This window comes from Medicago truncatula, chromosome 2 (assembly GCF_003473485.1).
Source record: "Medicago truncatula cultivar Jemalong A17 chromosome 2, MtrunA17r5.0-ANR, whole genome shotgun sequence".
Taxonomy (NCBI): Eukaryota; Viridiplantae; Streptophyta; class Magnoliopsida; order Fabales; family Fabaceae; genus Medicago; species Medicago truncatula.
In genome coordinates, this window is record NC_053043.1 from 11,826,577 (window position 1) to 11,849,348 (window position 22,772).

At 32.5% G+C, this 22,772-nt stretch overlaps 2 protein-coding genes across 2 annotated transcripts; one reads left to right on the plus strand and one right to left on the minus strand.

Moving 5' to 3' along the window:
* Nucleotides 1-8,973: 8,973 nt before the first annotated feature.
* On the minus strand, nt 8,974-10,358 carry LOC112419335 (uncharacterized). Its single transcript, XM_024776925.2, has 2 exons — nt 9,872-10,358; nt 8,974-9,788 (listed from the first exon to the last, which is right to left on the minus strand). Exons 1-2 carry the CDS (start codon nt 10,356-10,358, stop codon nt 8,974-8,976), a joined length of 1,302 nt encoding a protein of 433 aa, XP_024632693.2.
* A 9,189-nt stretch (nt 10,359-19,547) lies between these two features.
* Nucleotides 19,548-21,173, plus strand: LOC11414872 (uncharacterized). The gene has a single exon (XM_003594550.4). The coding sequence runs from the start codon at nt 19,775-19,777 to the stop codon at nt 20,999-21,001; it is 1,227 nt and encodes a 408-aa protein (XP_003594598.1). The 5' UTR covers nt 19,548-19,774; the 3' UTR covers nt 21,002-21,173.
* Nucleotides 21,174-22,772: the final 1,599 nt, after the last annotated feature.

Below are 22,772 nucleotides of genomic sequence, written 5' to 3' on the forward strand. Positions count from 1 at the left end.
CAAACTCGGCTACCCTAATTTCCATGTAAACTTGGTTATATATACCAAGCTCTAAACGTGTTTCTCCAAAAAAAAAAAAAAAAAAACCTAAACTGTGGTAAATTTCACACACAACACAAAAATCATATATTTTCTCCAAAAGAAAAACCTAAACCGTGGTAAATTTCACACCCAACACAAAAATTATATATTTTGATATTTAGAGCTTTGCAAATTGAAAGACCTGCCTTACAACTTATTTTTTTCACTGTTACCAGTTATATATTGCATTTTATTATTCGTATGTCAATCCCTTTACAATAAATCCGAGCGGAGCACGGATCAAAAATCTAGTGGGTCGGTATGTGTTGTCTCTTGGATTTGACCTAATTTTGATTCAATGGCTCTTAACGTAGATGACAGTGCGTTGCTTGAATCTAAACTGGATGGGTTTGACGGTTTTATCTGTGGTCATACAAGGTCTTTTCTGCATAGACTTATCGTCAACATTATTAGGTCATACATCCATTCAATGTTAATGTCTAGAAGTACTTCTAGTGCGGGTGTTGGTAAAGTGGTGAGACAAATTTGTTGGGTGTCGAGGGTTGGGTGAGAGACAATGTTGATGGTGCATTAAAAATAAAAAGGATATATAATGTCTTAAAAGTACTACTATATTTTTAATATTAAATACAACAACCCAACATAATGTTTTTTATAAAATAGAATCAGAGGGAGTAACCTTTAAGATTTTGAAAAACTTCCTCGTGTTTACTGTTTTTACTCCAAATGAACTTTTTTTATCGTAAAATTGAAAGGATTTTCAACCCTAAGACATGGACATATTCGATTATCACCCAACAAAATAGAGAGAGAGGGAGGGAGAGTTTCATATTGATTGTTTTTAAGGATGCCTTTAGAGTTGTCTTGAGTCTTGACCCACACCATAATTTAAGTCTGATAAGAAAATAAGTAATCAAACTTTTCTATAAATTATCAACTTTATAACACTATCGTTACATAATTTATATATTGTATTTTTATTACAACCAAAAGCATATTTTCTCCCTTGTGCATGGACCATTTCGTTGCACTGCCTTAGAAGTCACCATTAATCTAATCAGTTTCTTTAGTATGAAGGTGGGTTGGTTTTTCACTTTTTTTTTGTTGGAGTGGTTTGTCACTTTATAATGTGAAGGCTAAAGTGTATGGAAAGATATTTTATTAGCAGTAACTAATTAAAGTTCTTAAAAGAAAAAAGCCAATGAAACTTTTTGTTTAGTTAAAAAAAAAAGTATATCGTACTTGAATTAAGAATGTTGAGTGAAAGTGGTCTTTTAAAAAAATAAATCGGGTTTGATTCGATTGGTCCAATTGAAGACCGATGAGGTGATCGGTTCAAATGATTTTTTTTTTTTTTTTTAAGAAATTAAACTAACCTTCTTAAATTGGGTCAGAGATAATCGAACCTGAAACTTTGAGGAGGAACACACTCTCAGATCTCTAGTCAATACCACTAATCCAACTCAAGTGGGTTTGGTTCAAATGATATGTTAGGCTAGACATATTTTTAAACTAATGTGACTAAGTCAAAATTGATGATCGGTTTAACATATAAATATATTTTTTTATGAAAAAATGGCAATGCCTGCTAGCTTCTTCTACGCCATGATACCATTGTATCAGGTGTTGCTTTTGTTCATAGATGCTTCTCAAAACCTATTTTAGAATTAAGATCATCACTTACCATCGCATCAAAATGTTCAGTAAGAATAATATTCCTACCTTTCTGTATTTATTTTGGGTGAAAAACTACCTCTATACGAACATACATCATTATAAGGGTTAGTCTTGCGCAAGTCCAACAAGACCCTTAGCACAATACTTAAAAATTAGAGAACCTCAAAATTTGTAACACAATAAAAATTGACTTTACCTATGAACAAAGGTCGACAAGGTCAACTAGGAAAAGTGTCTCTAATGGTGTGTTTGGTTAAGAAGAGAAGTAGGTAAGAGAGAGTTTGAGAAGAGAAAAATAGAGTAGATTTGATGGATTGTTTGGTATAAAAGAGAAATGAGAGAAATAGAGAAGAGAGAAGTGTTGTTTATATTTAAAAGTACTATAATGTCCCTATGTTAAAATAACATTTCTATTCAAACTAATTTGATTATTTTGTTTAAATTCAGTTAATTAATTTAACTATTTATTTTAAATAGAACTTTTTATATATATAAATTTAAGTATTTTTTATCAATAAAAAGTGTAGTATTTCCCCCAAAAAAAAGTGTAAAAACTCTTAAATGTTTTGTGAAATATTAAACAACGGTGAATCACAAATACACTTGGGAAATAGCGACAAACTCTACATTTATACTAAAAACAATCTATTGAAAAAAAATTACAGTATAATAAAAGCATATAAAATTAATTGAATGAAAAGAGGAACGAGGGGTAAAATAGGAATACAGAAAAAACATTCCATCTCTTTTCTATTTCTCGTCAGTTATAAGAAGAAAGAATTTTGTGTGGGACCCACAATATTTTAGCCTCTCTCCCCTATTTCTCTTCACTACCGAAGAGGGAAAGTTCATCATCTCTCTTCAACTTCTCTCTTCCTTCACTCTCTCTTCCCTATTTCTATCCTACCAAACAGAGTGTTAAAAGTAATATGTCTCTTAATCCTCCTAAGGCACGTCCGGTTAAAGTCAACTTCCCACATAAAGACCAAATGTTGTCGTTCATGCATGAATTTATTGAAAAGGTGTGGATATAGCTAGTGACGGTCATTGTGGATTTCGTGTAGTTGCAGGTCTACATGACATGTTTGTTTGTTAATTGTTGTGAATTCGATGAAAAATCACACCAATAACAAACTTGATGTGTAGAGCAAGGGATAGTCAAGAAATAAAAACAAAGTGTATGAAACAATTATAAATACAAGTCAAAAGGGAAAGAAGAGAGAACACAAAAGAATTTGTTGACCCAGTTCGGTCCAAATTGACCTAGTCTGGGGGAGAGAGCAGTCATCCGTTCCACTATAATGATGAGTAACCTTTCAAAAGAGATATCAATGGATTCCAAGAATAATTCTCCCGCCTAATTCTACCCAAAGTCCCAATCTCTTCCTATAACCAAGAGAATCAATCCTAATAGTGTTTCCCAAGGTGAATCAACCCTCAAACCCTAGCGTTTGTTCCAAAGAGACAAACTCCATACAAACCCTAATTTTGTTGTTGTCTTTCTAAACCCTTGTTCCAGCCCCCTCTATCTCAAGGTTTACACTAATACAATGTCTATATTTATAGTAAAAGAATCCTCAATAAAACTGGAACAAATCTAGACACGAAAATACGTTTCTGTTTTATTTTCTGCTGTCAAAATCGGCCACCGATTTTTGCCGAACCAACAGACAAAAAAAACAGAGTTGAAAATCGGCCACCGATTTTCAACTTTCAGAATTCCAATTTCTTCAATTTTGAGGCACTTTCACAACATTAATGATTATCAAATGATCCGTTATCAACTTCTAAAAGAGCTTTCGAAACTTCAGATTATATAAGGCTCATAAGAAACACATAGGGTGAGAAAATTAATAGACATGAATAAATGTTGATCGGAATGTGGTGGGCCGGTACCGGTATTCTTCATAGCGGACTGTCGATCCATTTGTTTTTTCTTTTTTTAACAAAATCGGTCCTTTTTTTTTTTAGTTTGATAAGTTTGTTTTCATTGTTGTTTTTATTTCTGCTGAGATGTTATCTTCGAATAGTGATGGGGGAGAACAGAGAATGTTTTAAAGAGATTTTTTTTTTTGGTTGAAGAATTTTTGAAATTGTAGGTTAAAAAACTATGAATATGAGAGTTGAAGAAATTAATATAATCTTGAATTGATGAAGAAACCCTAATATCATGATTATCTGACTAGTAATTATAATAAGGGTTAATGGTGTTTTATTTCCTGTAAAATATTTTTTTTGATTTACTTCTCTGTAAAAAAAAAAAAAAATTGGAATACCCCTTAATAGGTCATAAAAAAACGACTTTATTGCAGAATTTTTTCGTTTTTTTATGACTTATTAGGGGGGTCTTCCAAAAAAAATATATTTTACAGGGGGTAAATCAAAAAAAATATTTTATAGGGGGGAAAATAAAAAATAACCTATATTACAGGGGGGGTAAAGTACCATTAACCCTTATAATAAATTGGAATTAAGGTTCAAATGGTTTAAACAAACGGTGTTATGTATGAGTATTGAGTAGGCAAATTTGGACTATGGTTTTGCACAACTAAAATTGTCTCGTTGTATGTAAACATACAAGGAATAACAACTTAAAACTTTGTATAATTTTACAGCATAAAAATATGCAATGAGTACACACCCAAAAAAATTATATGTTTGTTCTCAAATGCTCACAAGATTATGAAATTCAGGAGGAACAGCATGTCACACAATTTCTTTTGTGATGTTAATATTTGATGCATTTGCATCTCTTTTGTTAACTAAAACAACAACAAAAAAATTGCTAAAAAGAAACACACCCAAAAATAAAAAATAAACCAACAAACAAAGGAAAAAGAAACACACCCTAAGGGCCTCTTTGAAATGCTTTTTAAAAACTGTTTTTCTGTTTTATAAAATTGAAAATTTTAAAAACTTGTTTGATGAAGGTCTTCTCAATATTAATTTTTAAAATCTGTTTCAATTTTATTGTTTTAAAAACTGAAAAACGGAAACTGCCAAAAGTTGTTTTGCTTTTTATTTTCAAGTTTTCTCTCAACTGAAAAACACGGAAGTCTTATTAATGGCATTTTAATAAATCTATTAAAAAATTAAAATACTAAAAACTGATTTAAAAGTACGATAATCAAACACTTTTTTTTTTTTTTTTAACTTTAATCTTAAGTAGTGTTTTGTAAAAATGATTTATAAAACAGAATTTAAATACTGAGAAGCAAAATTCAATCAAACAAGCCCAGACTCCGTTTGATAATGTTGGATTTTCAACATTTTTTTCCTCACAAGTTTAAGCTATTATTTGTTATAAAGGAAATTGCTAAGTTTAGTGAAACTTTTATAGCGATGCTTTCACGACTCCTATTTCATTGCATTTTTTCATTTCTCTCCTCCTTTTATTCCGGCTGGCAAAGCAGGTGTTTTAATTGGCTAATTTTGTTTCGGGATCAAATCGTGAGAATTTCTGTCGCTTGAAATAGCAACGCTCTTGTTATAAAATATAAAGTAATGATATATGTACAACCAATTTCTAACAATTTTTTGATAATTTTCTCTATCATATTCACATTATATTTTTATTCTCTCTCTACCTTTTTCTCTTTCTATTGATTTTGACCAATCAAAATAGAGAAAAAGAAAGTTGTCATAGAAGATGTTTAGAAAGAGGTATACAAATATCACTACTCTAAAATATAAGTTATTCGTTATTAGTATATCCACTATAAACTAATAGGAAATGTTAACGAGTTTTTCCAAAAAAAAAAAATATATGTTAACGAGTATCTCCGATACATTTCTTAAAACCTTTAAATGGTAATTTTTTTTTAAAATTTGTGTTGTCAATATATTTGACTTTTTTATAGAATAATTTCTTTTTTTAAAATCCTTAAAAGTGTCCCGAGGACACTCGTTAACAAGACCCGACTCTGAAATACACAATACTTGATTTCTTGTGGAATGTTCAAAAAGGTTTGACATGCATGGAAGCTAGTTCAATTGACTTCTTGTTACATATACATTGCATAAAGTATTTTGTCTCATACCGTAGACCAAACTTGGATTAAGGAATCCCTCATCCCAAGTTTATTAAGATAGTTAAGTAGTTAGATAATTGGTTGACCTTTCAATAAATTCTTTGCATCTCAATTTCTGTATTTTTTACATCCGTCTCTAAATAATATTAGTCGTTTAACGTTTATGCACGATTATTAAGAAATTTTTTAATTGTATTGATTTTGATGGTAAATCAATATTATTTATTAAAACACCCTTATTAATTGTAGTTAATGGAGTAGTTAAGTTTGATGAAGTTCAATAAATAAGGGTATTGTCATGGAAAAAAAATAATAAATGTTTCATTCGTATTCTAAAGTGACAATTATTTTGAGAAAAAGAAAAATAGATAAAGATACAATTATTATGAGACGGATTGAGTAATTAAATTGATTTTTCATGAGAATTCCTCTCGATTTTCAAGCTCCCCTAATGTAATTTCTTCCCTTTTTCAATCCCGCCGATTCCAAATTGATTCGAGGGATATCTCAAGAGGCGGTCAAAAGTACAGGAGCATGACAGAGGATGAAGGCGGAAAGTCTTTGATAAGAGTGATGTATTTGCAAACACTTCAAAACTCAAGTTACCAGGAGTTTGAGGCAAGTGAGAGACGATAATGAATAATTTTTTTCGGAGAAATGAGGATTATTTTATTAATAAGGAGTATCTATTTATAGGCTTGTTGAATAGGGATTCCTAACGAATATTCCTTAGCTTTGACAAGACCCAGAAATTGGACTTTTGTGAAATTGAGTCCTATAGGCCTTGGCCCAATCTAAAATACTGATATTTGTACCTATAATAATAGAGAAGGAAACAAAAACTACTGCAATAAAAACTAAGTTCAACCGATGAAAAAATTCCAAATGAAGTTGAGACGAATTATGAGTCAAAACACAGAAGCTAGGGTATGAATGAATTAGACAATGGACCACTTTCCCTAAGCACGAGACCATAGTTCATTCAAATTCCATATGATTCCACGTGCTTTTCATTCAAATGTTTCCCAATCATTCTGACTTGGCATTTACATTACCTCATAAGGTTTATATAATGAGGTCCAATAAAGCATAGTACAAATTTATTTTTTGTCTTAAAAAATATAAGAAACCCTGCCTGGGATGCCCACCAACCCCACTGTCATTCACTCCCACACCAAGCCATAATCACATTAGATATTTCAATCTTATGCCTTAACTTTTTCTCTTTGGGTCTTATCCCACTTTTATGGACCCCAAAAGTCGATCTTTTTTAGTATTTCTTTTGCTTAATATAAGCATACATACATACATAGATTGAGAATAAGTCAGGTCGATCTATAAAGGATTACGTCCTGATCTGGTTTAAGCTGACCTGTTAATAAAAAAGTTAGGCTTAGATTTTTGAAAAACATAATTTCAGTGAATAGATTAGATTTAGACTATCAAATAAGTCTACGAAACTTGATAGACCCGCTTATTTATGCATTATGTCTATGTGTAATTTTAACAACTGGGAAATTGGTCCCACTACACCATTATATAATTTCCTCCAATTATTAAGACAACACCTAGTGTTCATTGTGTAGTGGAAATAATTATATACTAGTCAATCACAATCAAGTGTAAATGTGTATTATCTATCTAACTTTTTCTATAACAAGAGACTTAAGAAAATGAAAAAGGTGCAAAAAATAGTTGTTGAAGGTGCACTGTGGCAGCTTCTTTCCGCAACATTTGTAAAGTTTATTCAGCATCTTTTGTTTTTTTCTCTTTTTCATATTGCTAAATTATTAAACACAATCTTGTAAAAGATCAAAAAAATAAATTCATCACAATCTTAATTTGTTTACCGGGAACCAATTAGAATGAAGGATAGTGTTATCTTTGACTATGGAAAATGAATGCGCGTCGTTATTGAAATTAGGCGGCTAATAAAACTGCAATCAAGTCAATATCAGGTTGCTAAATAATTGAAATAACAAATAAATTTATTACATTAATTTCCTCAAAAGAAAAGTTACATAGACTATAAAAAAAATGTGGATTAACTTCTCAATTTCATTTTCTTACATGAACTTTTCAATTTAGACTCCGAGAGAATATTGTGTTGGAGGAGCGACAGGACTAAACGAGATATGAATATGAATGTCATTATTAAATAGAGAGTTGGGGTAGCACCCATAAGAAAAAAGAAAGTATAAAATAGATTTGAGTGGTTTGAGCATGCATAGAAAAGACCGATAGGTGTTGTAGTACGAAGAGTAGACCAGCAGGAGGAGAGTCGGATCAAAAGCGGTATAGGAAGACATAGAAAAACTATAAAAAAAACTATTATGAAAAATTTAAAGGTTAATGAATTGAATTCAATTATAATTTATGATCGAACATTATGATGTAATTTGATTTATGTAATCGACTTCACTTATTGAGATAAGGCTCTGTTGTTGTGGTTCTCAATTTCATATTGTAACACTACTAATAGTTGGTGCGACTACCACATATTTTCAAAATCTTTGTAAAATAGGAATTCTTATTCTTGGTGTTAAACATATGCTCCCATGAAAATAGGGTCTAGTAATTCATAGTTGGACCGTGATTAAGTATAGACTTAAAAATAGTTGTTTAACCTATAAATTAAGCTCAAATTCTCTCAAATAATTACTATCATTTGATGAAATTTATTAGTACTTGAGACTAGTGGCGGAGCCACATACAAGGTTGTGTGGGCTCATACCTACACAAATATATTTTGGGAATTTTTTTTTTTTTCTGCCCTTATTTAATTCCAAAAATACAAAAATGCCCTAGTTTTGAAAAAAATTGCATAAATGCCCTACTTTTCAGAATTTACTGATACCTTGCAACCCCCACTTGCGGGGTACCTTAAAAAAATTTAAAAAATTAACTACCCCGCAAGTGGGACTTGCGGCCTCCTTTTTTTTTTTTTTTTTTTTTTAAAAAAAATTAAATAACTATAACTACACGCCTATATTTTTTTAAAAAAAATTAATAGATTGCTACCCCCACTTGCGGGGTAGGCTTAATTTTTTTTTAAAATTTTTTTAATACCCCGCAAGTGGGGCTTGCGGGTTTGTTTTTTGTTTTTTTTTTTTAATTTTATTAATAATAATAATAATAATAATAATAATAGTAATTATTATTAATAATAATAATAATAATATTAATCACTAGACATCCTATAAACAAAATAAAGACTAAATTTCTACTGATGTCTAATATTAATGCAATCTTTGCGGGAATGACCAGTCATCCTACAAACACCGCATCTTCTCTCAGTTTCCACATCGTCCATCTCGGTCCTAATGCGAGTAATTGGTGGACGACCTTTCTTTGCCCTACGCATTGACTTGTTGGGAACCACCTTCGGTCCTTCATAATTAGGCCAATATGTCTGGTGGTGAACCACGTCGAAGTGGATGTTGTATACGGCGTATACACACTCATTTGTGAATTTGTTATCGACAAAAGTCTTGTAGTCGTGACAAAAGCTAGAACATGCGGCAATGACATGTGAGCATGGTAGGTGTAACGCTCTAAACCGTCCACAGTCACACCATTTATTTTGCAGGTCCACTTTGTATTCTCCCTTTGGCAATCCTTCTTTATGATCGATGGTTTCACGGACGGAAAAGGTATATCGATCCCGGTCAAACTGAGTGACATGATGACTGTTGGATTTAATCACCTCATTCCTGAGATATTTCATGCTGTTTTCGGAGAATGGCTCACCAGAATTTACCCTTGCCGCTGCCTCATGTCCTCTTTTAGCAAACAAGGCCGCCAACCTGTAATATGATGCTTTCACGATAGCTGTGATCGGAAGTCCTCGAATACCCTTATACACGTTGTTTTGTGACTCTACCAAGTTACTTGTCATATGGCCCCATCGTCGACCATCATCATGTGATTGAGTCCACTTTTGTTTGGGAATATTGTCGACCCATGCTAAAGCCTTTCGGTCTGCAACAGCAATTTCAGAACGGTAGTATTCGAATGTAGGGATGTTCATGGCGTAACCTGCATTGTTTTGAAAAAAGTTAGATGTGTCATTTTAAACAAATAAAATGTCGAATTTACGTGGAAAGAGATATGATTTTTACCCATGCATTCAACTTTCTTCTTTAGTTCTCCATCCTTGAATGATCTCATAAAGTTTTGTGCAATGTGTCGGACACAATAAACATGGCTTGTCGGAGCATCGTGCCATCCATTCTGTGGATCATCATACGCGCTCTTTATCGACACATGTCTATCAGAAATGAGGCATATGTTCTCTTGTGGGGTGACATGCTGCCTTAAATTTTTCAAAAAGAAACTCCATGCCTCCTTGGTCTCGCCTTCCACGATTGCAAAAGCTATGGGAAATATCTTGTTGTTCCCATCTTGCGCAACAGCTAACAACAATGTTCCCTTGTATTTACCATACAACCAAGTTGCGTCAATTTGGACAATTGGTTTGCAGAATTCGAAACCTGAGATGCACGGACGAAAGGCCCAAAAGAGACGCTTGAAGACGGTCTCATTTGCCACTTCTGTTGATGGGTCTGATTGAAAATCAATTATTGTTCCTGGCAAATCTTTTTCCATGACCATCAACCACTGTGGTAGTTCTTCATAAGACTCATCCCAATTACCATAAATTGATTCAATCGCCTTATTCCTTGCTCTCCATGCCTTTCTGTATGAAACTGTGTAATTAAATTTCTCTCGGATGTGTGCAATTATAACCTTCACTGTAATTGAGGCATCCATATATAGTAGTGATTTAACACTTTCACATATCACATTGTAACTAAGTTTGTGATGATCTTGTGTCATTTCTGTTGAGACACATGTATGATCATTCATGTTCCCAATCTCCCATTTATCAGTTTTTTTCCTCCACGAGGCCCGCAATTTGAAACCACATTTTGTATCTTTACATTTGATGACATACCTTTCAGGATCTGATTTTTTCACAATATAATCGGTTGATTTTTTCATGTGATAATATTTAATTGCGAGAATGCAATCATTCTTGTTATGAAATTGCATCCCTGGGGCAATACCTTGATCGACCGGAAGAGCCATTGAATGGTAAAGTTCAGTTGAGTGGTCATCGTTGACGTTGCGCATGGACCTTGGTGGGTTGTAAGAAGCTCTAATTGGTAAAATTGGTAGTTGTGGCAGATCGTCATCATCGTCTTCTTCGTTCTCGTCACCGTTTTGTGCGGCAAGGAGTTCTTCATCATCATTGTCTTCATCATCTTGAACTTCATCAGTTGGTTGGTCTTGGAATTGGGAGGTGAATATATTGATTTCATCGTTCAAAGTTTCGGGTTGAGAGGGATGAGGTTGAGTTATTAGTTGTGGTGGTTCGTACACATTTTGTGACCACTGTGATTGAAACGGTTGCGATGACGGGTTGTAGTGCGGTTGGGACGATGACGATGAGGGATTGCAGTGTTGTGTGTTATATTGTTGTTGTGGTAGATTTTGGTGTTGACTAGAACTTGAGGGGTAATTTAACTCAAAATTAGATGTTGGATTCTTCATCTCAAACGTAACATAAAGCTCTATGTAGGACAACGAACTATGACTTTTATGTACGTTAAACATAAACTCGACATCGTCGTTATCAGTTATTCTTAACGCCTGGTAGTGGATTGCGGTAGCTCCAACAAACATGGGATTCCGGCACATAATTTCAGACACAACCATATTATCTCCGAGACATATTTTCTCCGCAATTCTTTTTTTGAGATGCAAGTAAGTACTAGCCATGCTGACTTTAAAACCTTTGGTATACTGACTTTGAAAAAAAATACCGGAATCATTTTGTTTAACTTCTCCATTATAGTACACAAAAACGTTTATATTTGATGCCATTGATTTGGTTTGGTCTTAAGAATGAGTAAGCGTGTATGAAGTAGAGTGGTTTGATGCAATATACTCGTAACATGCAGACCACATTTATAATATTTTGTGAGGTAAAATTTTAAAAAATTAAAAAAAAAAAAATGGTTGGGGTACCACGCAACTTGTAGTTGCGGGTTAGGCCCCCACGCGCCCCCACGCGCCAACTGGAGGGTACCACGCAACTTGTAGTTGCGGGTTAGGCCCCCACGCGCCAGCTGGAGGGTACCCCGCAAGCTGGAGTTGCGAGGTAGGACAGCACGCGCCCCACGCGCCAGCTGGATTGGATTAAAGGTACTGCTTTTTCATGGACTGCATGCATCACGTGATCAACCATGCATGTGTCATTTTGGTGAAAAATTTCTCCCAAGAAATTAATGTATTTTGCATGCAATAGTCATATCTTACTTGATTAATATGATACTGTTGAGTAGCATGCTTGTTGAACACCATGCTTCTGTGCTTCTGATGCAGTAGTCACTTCTATATTTATTGATGCAGTTGTCACTTCTATATTTATTTTAAGACTGTTGCTTTGCATGTGTTGTTGCTTTGCAGGTGTTGAATTAGTAAAAGATATGAATTGAATTCTTCACTTCATTCATTACGATACCACACAACTACTTCCCCTATTTACACATAACTTTACATTATAAATACTAGAACTATATTTTAACTCTTCAGACATATTCTAGTTATCTCAATCCTTTCCTTACTCACTCACATTCCTTTCCTTACTCACTCACATACAACCAATATTTCAAACAAATTATATAAAGTAATGGCATACTTGTGGTTGGAAAATGATCACAGATCCAATGAAGAACATATCAGAAGATGGGTATATATAAATATTAATCTGTTAATGTCGTTTTCATTTTTTAATTATTAATACTACTCTTAATATTATAGTTCAATATTAATTTCAATATATATTGAACTATTTAAATTTATATTTTGATTATGTTTTAATTGTATTCATTTCTTATTTTTTTTGTTAGGATGCACAGGGTGCACCTCTCGTCACCCGTACTAGACAACACATAATACCAAGTCCTCATATTGAAGAGTATCTACGTCAAACCGGATTTTTTGAGGTTTCTCAAATAGGGCGTTACAAAATCGATAGACACATCGTAACCGCTCTTGTAGAAAGGTGGCGGTCTGAAACACATACTTTTCATTTTCGAACGGGTGAATGCACAATCACGTTGGAAGACGTATATATGTTACTCGGATTACCTTTTTGCGGACCATTTGTTACGGCTCCTCCAAATCTTGCGTGGAACATTTGTGCTCAATTGTTGGGAATAACTCCTCCAGCAAATAAAACTGATGGTTTTACCCTCTCATTGTCGTGGTTAAAGGATAATCTGGTCGATAATAACTTCAGTGAACAATCTCCTCCGGAGGTAAAAATACAACACACTAGGAGGTACCTACTATACCTCTTTGGAGGGTTCTTGTTTCCTAATACAACTGGATTATTTGTGCACAACTCCTGGTTGTATTTGTTAATGGATTTTAATCTAACAAGAAACTATAGTTGGGGATCGGCAGTGTTGACTTACCTTTATCGTGGCTTGTGTGAGGCATCACACCCAAATATAAAAGCACTAACAGGATGTCATTTCCTGTTACAAGTTTGGGGATATTGTCGGTTGAGTTATATCGCTCCGAAAAATGATAACCTACTCCAGTGGCCGCTTGGATTAAAGTAATCGTGATCAATTTTTTTTTTAATATTTAACTCGTCACATTTTCTCACTTCTTATTAATATTATTATTTGATAAATTAGTTACTAAATTGTTTATATCATTTGTTAGATGGACAGGTGCAGGTTCAAGATATTATGAAAATCCAAGCCATGACACTATTTCTTACCGAAAAAAGTTTGATGACATACTACCCCATGATGTAATATTATAATTGATTTTTTAATTATGACTTTATATATATATATATATATATATATATATATATAGAGTTAGGATCCATTGACACCAGGTGTCAACGGATTCGTTGACACCAAATCTCAACCGTTCACTACTCTTAATCCAAAGGCCAGAATTTATTCAATAAGATCATAATGTGGATACTCAACATTCAATATTTTCCTTTCCTAAAAACCCTCTTGTTTCCTAAAAGAGACCCATCTTCTTCTCAATGAGATGTTCTGCACTATGTTATCATACGAAAGAATTATTTTATGGTTAATTGTTTTTATGTTTATCCTTCACTTGAATCAAACATTAGCTAGCATGTAATTTTTTTTTCAAACATAAACCTTTTGAATCTGAACTTAACACATCGTGTGCCACAATTCAACATCCGATCTATTTTAATGGTATTTTTTTTTAAAACTAAAAATTCATGAGGTTAATGACATTAACATCTCTAACAATGTCAAATGATAGAAACATGGTGTTAAACGGAACAATCAGGAAGAAGAAAAAAAAGTGGCTGGAAACAAGATGATTTAGAGAAGAATGTGAATGAGATTGATGAGAGAGAATATAATAAATAGTGGGATTTTGAAATCACAAGTAATTAGATGAAGAAGAAACAAATTAATTAGATGAATGTGCAGCAAAATTATTTTCATGAAAGAAGAAACGAAATAGAAGAAATGTTTGTTGCACGTTGAAAACAAAATTATTTAATGAATTTGAAATCATGAGTAATTAGAGAGAGAGAAATAGGTAGAACAAATTAGGAAAAGAAAATCACAATAAGATATGGTACATGATAGTTTTAAGTAAACAAATATCAACCTTTGGATCAAATAAAATCAACGGATGTGATTTGGTGTTAACGAATTCGTTGACACCTGGTGTCAACGGATCCTAACTCATATATATATATATATATATATATATATATCAAAATTGTTAACCTTACACTACATCTTATCTCTTGTGCTAGTTTAAATGGAGACCATACAAGAATGTTCCACACAACTTGCCTGAAGAATATTGGGAGTGGACTGCAACAAGTTACCTTATATGTTTTGACAAAGTTGAATGGCATCCAACTGATAGGGTCAAGCTCCAATTTGGTCTGCCACAAGAAATACCAGGGCCCCCACGAGACATGACACAGTACCATGTAATAGACAAACGGTTCAAGACGTGGTACAAATCAAATGGTTTTCGCTTTCCAGAAGAGTGCGAACATTGGGACAACCGACGGAGTCATACTTTACCACGCATGCGGCCAAGATCACTCACCCACACTCATGCGTATATTGAGTGGTTGACAACCACATGCAACCCACGTCTAAGGATTTCAATTGAAACAAACCCATCAAATTCAGATCCAGACGAAGCCGAAGAAGAAGAGCCGGAACATGAACCTGAAATTCGCAACAACCAAACACCAATTCATGATGATTTTTGGGATCAAGACATTTTTTCTCAACTACATGATCATCAATCCCAACCACATACAACCCAAAACATTCATGGTTCTGTAATGTATGAATTTCTCGACACCCCCCAACAAAACATCATCCAACCACCACCATATACCTCCCCGAGAAATGCATATGAGCCCCATTATCAGTCAACTTATGGTTACAATGACCCAAACCAAGCTGGCGCATCCAACAACAACTACTTCTCCTATAATGACCCAAACCAAGCTGGACCGTCCAACACCAATTACCCCCCCTACAGCAACCCACAGTACCCAATGTACACCAACCAAAACTACAACCACCCACCAACACCAACAAACCTATTATCTCACTTTTCTCCGGCTTCGTTGAACTCTAGTGATCAATTTCTGGATATGGGATGGCCAACAAGGGAACACGATGTGTCATTGTCATTGGGTTATGGTAGTCAAATACAATCAGCTGCAGATAACAACGACGAAGACCAACATGACCCTCAAGTAAATCGCGGAAGAAATCGTCGAAGACGAGGGTGTGGGACAGCCGGGCATTTATAATAATTGTAGATATCATCATATTTAATATGTTTATTATTTTTTTTCCTTCTTTTTTTTTTATTATTTTTTTTATTTTAAAAATTAAAAAAAAAAAAAACAAAAAACAAACCCGCAAGCCCCACTTGCGGGGTATTAAAAAAATTTAAAAAAAAAATTAAGCCTACCCCGCAAGTGGGGGTAGCAATCTATTAATTTTTAAAAAAAAAAAAAAAAAAATATAGGCGTGTAGTTATAGTTATTTAATTTTAAAAAAATAAAAAATAAAAAAAAAGGAGGCCGCAAGTCCCACTTGCGGGGTAGTTAATTTTTAAAATTTTTTTAAGGTACCCCGCAAGTGGGGGTTGCAAGGTATCAGTAAATTCTGAAAAGTAGGGCATTTATGCAATTTTTTTCAAAACTAGGGCATTTTTGTATTTTTGGAATTAAATAAGGGCAGAAAAAAAAAATTCATATTTTGGGGTTAAATATGTTATTGGTCCTTATAAATATACCAACTTTTCGTTTTAGTCCCTCTAAAATTTTCGTTCAACTTTTAATCCCTAAAAAATTTTCAATCTTCACTTTTGGTCCCTCTTTAAAAGTAAAATCATATGCAGAATTCATATTTTTGAATCAAATTTTCCAGAAAAATTCATAATATTATAAGAATCACTCCCAAAAAAAATTAGAATTTTTTAACAAAACATGAATTTAATATGAATTTTTATATTATTTATAGTTAAAAATTCATATATAATCTATGTTTACTTAAAAAATTCTAATTTTTTTTTAAATGTTTTTACAATATTCTACACATTTCTGTACAATTTCATTGAACAAATACTAAAATTTACTTTGAAATAGGGACCAAAAGTAGTGACTCAAAATTTTATAGGGACTAAAAGTTGAAGGAAATTTTTTAAAGAAACTAACACGAAAAGTTGGTATATTTATAGGGACCAAAAACATATTTAACCCAGTATTTTAGCATCCTCTGATATACATATCCACGTCATGAATTGGACTATAACCTGTCTAGAATTTGCACACAATTTATTCCACTTAATTTGATTTCGCCGACCACACAAACAAAACATATCTCTCTCTCATGTATAGTGTTTTAATATTAAAATCAACAATTTTTATCGCACTCCGTCTCTTCATCTGGTAAAGAATCTCACATCGGTTGATAGATTACATAAATAAGTTTTTATAAATGGGGTAATATTCACATCACATGTCATTTTTGTGAGATTATATTTCTAAACTCACCTACGATCGTCTCTTTCAAAAAATGAAAACCCTTCCACCTTGTTTCATGGAACCGAAAAATCAACCACACCAATCTTCCTCCCAAAAAATTTTGTGTAACAGTGCCCTCGCTGTTCAAAGTTTATGGCTCCGCTGCTGCTTGAGACTGATCACTTGATTAATTAATTCATATTAGTTCGTCTACTTTTAATATATTTTGGACAATTTTTTTTTCCAGCAAAGTTGCATTTTGTTAAAGTCGATCCTTGACATTTTGCATGTCCTTTTGTGAATTATCAATTTGACGTCTTATTTATTTATTTTTTTGTAATTGCAGAAGCCACGCAATAAAAATAACACGATCCTTAATATAATTTAACTCTTATTAGTTTTTCTTGTTTCGTCTTATTTATTTTGTCCTCCATATGAGCCGTTTAGAACCAAAATGATAGAATGAGAAAATATTATACTGATTTATCTCTATAAAATATATTTAAAATATAATTTTTTTTTAGGGATTTAAAATATAAAAATTGAAATCCAATAAATTATTAATATACATAAAAAATTGAAAATAATTCAAATACCGTGTAGTGAAAACAAATACGCGCTTATTCTACATGTATCAAATCTTATCTTTATATTGTGTCTTTATCTTCACTTTTTTTATGAACTTCGAATATCTTTCTTACTTATGATCCATGAGGGTCAAAACAAACCTTAAGACTAAGTGATATCTAACAAATGTACTTATAAACCACTCATTAAAGAAGACATTGTAACATCTCAGACGACTTCTAGAATTATCGACTGATCCTATAAATCAATACGAGTCTTTTCGACGTGCTTTGTCCACACTCACACGCTTTCTAAAAAACTTCCCAAACAGTCATCCATTTCAAAATTGATCTAAGTCAACCACTTTTAACTGTGAAGTTCTTATGGTTTGAGCTGCCATAAAGTAAGGGCACATATGATTATTAGTTAAATTAATATAGTGTTTTATTATCATATAAGAACTTCTATACATCGTAAGACCATTCACAATCGTGAATGCTTCACCTACCTTATTTTGAAGCAAATAAATTGGATGCATGTAAAAAAAATGTGATTATGAAAGTCCCCCCTCACTTTTTCTAGAGACCCCTCTAAATAGATTGTACTAAAAAATGATTTTTGTTGAAATTTATGATTTAAAGTTATTGATGGAGATAATTCAGTGTGTGTTAATTGAGCTATGCCCAGGGAATAGAACCCTGCATATAGCAATGCATATTCTTGACAACTGAACCATGCTTACGTGGTAGAACTCTATTTTTATTGGTCTGCTAATGATTTTATATAATTACATTTCACCAAAATTATTTATTCCGTTATGTTAAAAAAACAGTCTCTCCGATAAGTGAAGAGAGAAAAATGATGTTTTCATAGCTACCTTTATGTACATATTCATATATTTTCTACTCCACGATGAAATTTTCTACTCACTAATTTGGATGATCAATTCAATTTGATAGCTCAAACCAACTCAACTCCCATTTTAAAATAAAACTCATTCAAGTTCGAGTTCAACCCGAACCAACTCATTTAAATCCAAAGTGATTTGGTTGGTTAATCGGTTCATGATTTCAACTTTATGAACTCTCGAACCTAACTCATTCATTAAAAAAAAGTGATATTTAAATTTTTGTTAATATAGTTTTTTACCAATATTAAATAGATCAAAGATTTTTATTACAATCCTTCATATATATGAGTCTGCTTTCGTCAAAAAAGAAGAATATAATTTTTTTGTTATTATATTTTAAGAATTCTTTTGTTGATTTAGAAAAAAAAACATTTTTAAAAACTCTAAATTGATGAAAAATGTAGCGTATTAAGTCTTTAAAATTATTCCTCGTGGACTCAATGATCAAACCCAAATTTATCATCGAAATTGTGTTGACATGAATTGAAGAAAAAGAAAAATATGGGTTTTTAGTCAAACTCAAACCAATAAAATTTGATTAAATCAGATAGAGTTTGACAAAAATTGACTCAACGTGTACCGTACCATGAACAAATCTATCTTTCTCCACTTTTCTTGTTACTCTAATAGCCAAAATTTTACCATTTAAGATAAATTCAACAAGTGAGGAATATCGAATTTGAATCCCAACTTTTCCACATTGCAATATCTCTATCACATGAGTTACATTCAAAAAATAACTATCTCTCTTTATTTAACACACATACATTATGTTCAAATACATGGTACCGTAAACATACATGTTAACAGTGTTTTACCCTCTGTAATATAGATTATTTTCGTTTTCTACTCTGTAAAATATTTTTTGAATTTTCGTTCTTGTAATTTAAAGATTTTTTGATTTTGAACCTTCATGACAAATTTTTCCCAGTAATTTAAGCAAATTTTGATTTACTCTTTATCATTTAAACAAATTTCGGTTTTCTCCCTATTAATTTCAGCAAACATCAGTTTACTCTATACCATATCAATGATTTTGTATAATCAAAATTTACGAAGTTACAAAACCAAAAATGTTCAAAATGACAAAGATCGAAAACTAAAAAAAAAAATATAAGATGAAAATCGAAAAATAGTCTATATTAATATTACATTGATAAATCAGTATTTAACCCAAGACATACACGTATATCATCCACTATACACCAAATAAAAAAAAGTCACATCCAAAGTCTCCAAAAATTTCAACTCACAACAACCTTCATTTTCTCACTCACACGCGGCTTTCACATTTCTATATGTCTCTCCACTTCTCTCTTTCCCCATACAAACCGTTTCATTGTCTCTCTCATTTCAACTTCAACTTCCCAATTTCCTTCTTCCTATAAACCAATGTCTTGTTCCTATTCCTATTCCTATTCCTAAACCCTCCTTATCCACTCTTCAAAAACGACCATGCCGTTTCCTTGGAAGAAGAAAAAAAACCGAGTCACACGAATTTCGCAATTCGTCGCTGATTTTCAATCCCCACAACGCACAAGTTCCCTTGTCGTTCAAACCGGGTTCCCCACTTCTCTTATCGATCTTTTCGCTAAAAACCGTATCCGGTTCAAAAACTCCACTTTTAATAAACCGGTTCGCTCTGAAATCATTGATCCGTCATCGTCACCTTCACCTCCTCCACCGCCACCGCCTTCTCCGGTCACAACTCCACCGTCAGTTTCAGAGTCACCTATTCATGACGCTTTTTCTGAAGAGATTTTGAATCCGTTAATCGGAGAAAACACCGACGACGGCGCCGGTAATGTTGCTCAGGTTAACAAACGCCGTTCATCGTTTCGTTCAAAGTCGATTATCGTGAAGATTTTGACGGTTATTATTCTAGCGGCGAGTGTTAAGGAGTTAACGGTTGCGATCACCGTGTCGGCGTTTGCGTTACTGTTTCTAGAAAACGCATTGAAACGTGTCGTTTCGTTTTTAAAGCCTTGTTCGAACGTTTTCGTTTCAATTGAATCATTGTTCCAGAAGATTCCGTTACATCTTAAAGCAAAGCCGGTTCACAAGCCCGTTTTGAATGATGGTGAAATTGAATTGTTGAATTTGAATTCAAATTTGGATTTGAATTGTTGTGTGAATGATGAAATTGAAGTTGTTGAAGAAAAGAGCGAGTTAGGGATTTGTCGCGAATTGGAGGATTCATCGGTGAAGGAGATAGTTGAAGAGAAGTATATGAAGGAGAGGATCCAATTCCGTTCTCGAAGTGGTAGATTTAAGGCAACAATGGTGAAGAAACTTCAGAAATTTCGTAGTTTTAAGAGAGAGAAGAAAGAAGAAGAAAAGGGTAATCAGTGTAACAATGTTCGTCTGGACGCTAGTAATAACAAAGAGAATGAAATCGAATCGTGTAGCGATGTTTCAAGTGTTATGTATGAAGAAGAAGAGGTTAAAAATGAAATTGTTTGTGGAATCAATTGCACTAGAGAAGAATCAATCATTGTTGTTGGGAATTCAAGTTATGCAATTTTGATTATCATTGCACTTATTGGGCTCATTTTGGGACGTTTACAAGCATTGTTTCTTACAATTGGATGGTGTCTTTTGGTTAAGATGGTTAGAAGTATATGGAGATCAAAGAATGTTTCTTCTCTTGATGGAGTCAAATTGGGTGGTTTGGATCATTGAAATCATGTTTGTGTGATGATAGGAACTCCAACCATTTGTTGGAAATCCAACTTGATGGGTTGTATTTTTAGATATGTAAATTTGTTTACTATAGATAGATACTAGAAATTACATTGGATAGTGAATACTCACTTCTTTCTTAGTTTTGAATAAGAAATTACTTTTCATATACTATCTTTGCAGTAATTTTAGAGATTATCTTTTCATTATCTATTATTATGATTGATCGACAGTGTTAATATTAGTATGTATGTTTGCATCAAAATTTTTATTAGTGGATTCTTTAATCAATACCTTAAAGGCACCGGTCAATAAAACTCTTATTCTAATAGTACATATGCTAATATACATAAATATTTTTATTAATTTCAAATATCAATCCTTTCACACAAACTACTTTTATGCAAGAAGGAATGAATGAAGTACTAGATTTTGTCTTCATGAATTAAATGTTTGTTTGGAATTAAGCTGAATTTTGACAAAATGGAGCTAGCAATCCTTGTTGCTTGTTGTGTACAAACTACTACTATATAGTTGGCTGGTGGTTTGTTTTTAAGGCTTAGTCTTAATCCAAATTAAAGGTTGAAAAATAGGAAAGAAGATGCGAAGTGCAAACACATTAGAAATGGGAAAAATGATGTTATTTGAGTGTTACAAAATGGAGATAATCAAGAATCAGATTAGGAGACTTTATTCCACTTCATATTCCTCAATTACCCATTTCCTTGTCTTTCAAATTGGGATCTAAGAATGGAAAAGCATATGACACTTTTGTGATATTATTTTACTTAAACAATCTTATGACATTTAATTAAAAATAATCAATTGAAAATAATTTAGAATACTCATAAAAATATTGTAGGGAGCATAAGTGATAGACACTCTAGCTAGATAATAAGCACTACCTTTATTGATGGTCTAGCAAAAATAACTCTATAATTAGTAAAGTAAGTTTTTTTTTAAAAAGTTTAATACATGCATATTAGATAGACGCTAACTGCTTCTTTCGGTTTCTTTATTTTTGAATGATAATTAACTACTGTTGAAGTTAAATGTGTAAATTTTATATGTTTTCACATAAAATTTAAAGTGTAAACAACAATTTTCATATCAACAAATGATATTACTCTTTTTGTCATAAGAAAAAGTAATATTACTTGCTTTTTCTTGAAAGTGAGTTGTTTACTTTAAAAAAATAGTCTAAATATGAAATAATGCATGTGATAAGGACAAATCCAAAAACAATAAATTTATAATTTCCTATTGTTTTATTTGTACTAAATTTTCAAATTTAAAAAGAAACACTTTTTTACTCTCGTAATTCTTGACATAAAAATGAAAACTTAACTAATATTCCATTCTATTACTGTACTGTATATCCAAATTTTTCCTTCCATTTCCATTTTTCATTTTTTTCAAAAAATAAAATCATGTTTTTTTTTTAAAGAAAATAAGATCATACCTGAAATCAGTAAGTACGAATATCTTTATTTTATGTTAAAAATAGAATATATCGATTTTTAAATCGTCTAATAAGTTAAAATCTCGATTTTAAATAAAGACACTATTTTGTTCATATCCATTTTGCCGTACTGTTCCGTTCCAATTACCAAAAAAAGCATCTAAAGGCAAGCTGGGAATCTTTTTTTGGTTACAATTTAAAAAACATCAATGAATGGAAACGCAGTTCTTTGTCTCATGCTGGACTTTTTTTTGTTGGTAATTCATTGTTCTTTTCATGTGTTGCTCAATTTTGAAATTCCAAAAACTT

Bases quoted from the DNA above. Each gene is read 5' to 3' on its own strand.
- LOC112419335 (XM_024776925.2), bottom strand. From the start codon at position 10,358: ATGGAAAAAGATTTGCCAGGAACAATAATTGATTTTCAATCAGACCCA. The intron at 9,789-9,871 runs GTAAAAATCATA...AAAACAATGCAG, and splicing joins GAAGAAAGTTGAATGCATGG to GTTACGCCATGAACATCCCT.
- LOC11414872 (XM_003594550.4), top strand. From the start codon at position 19,775: ATGCCGTTTCCTTGGAAGAAGAAAAAAAACCGAGTCACACGAATTTCG.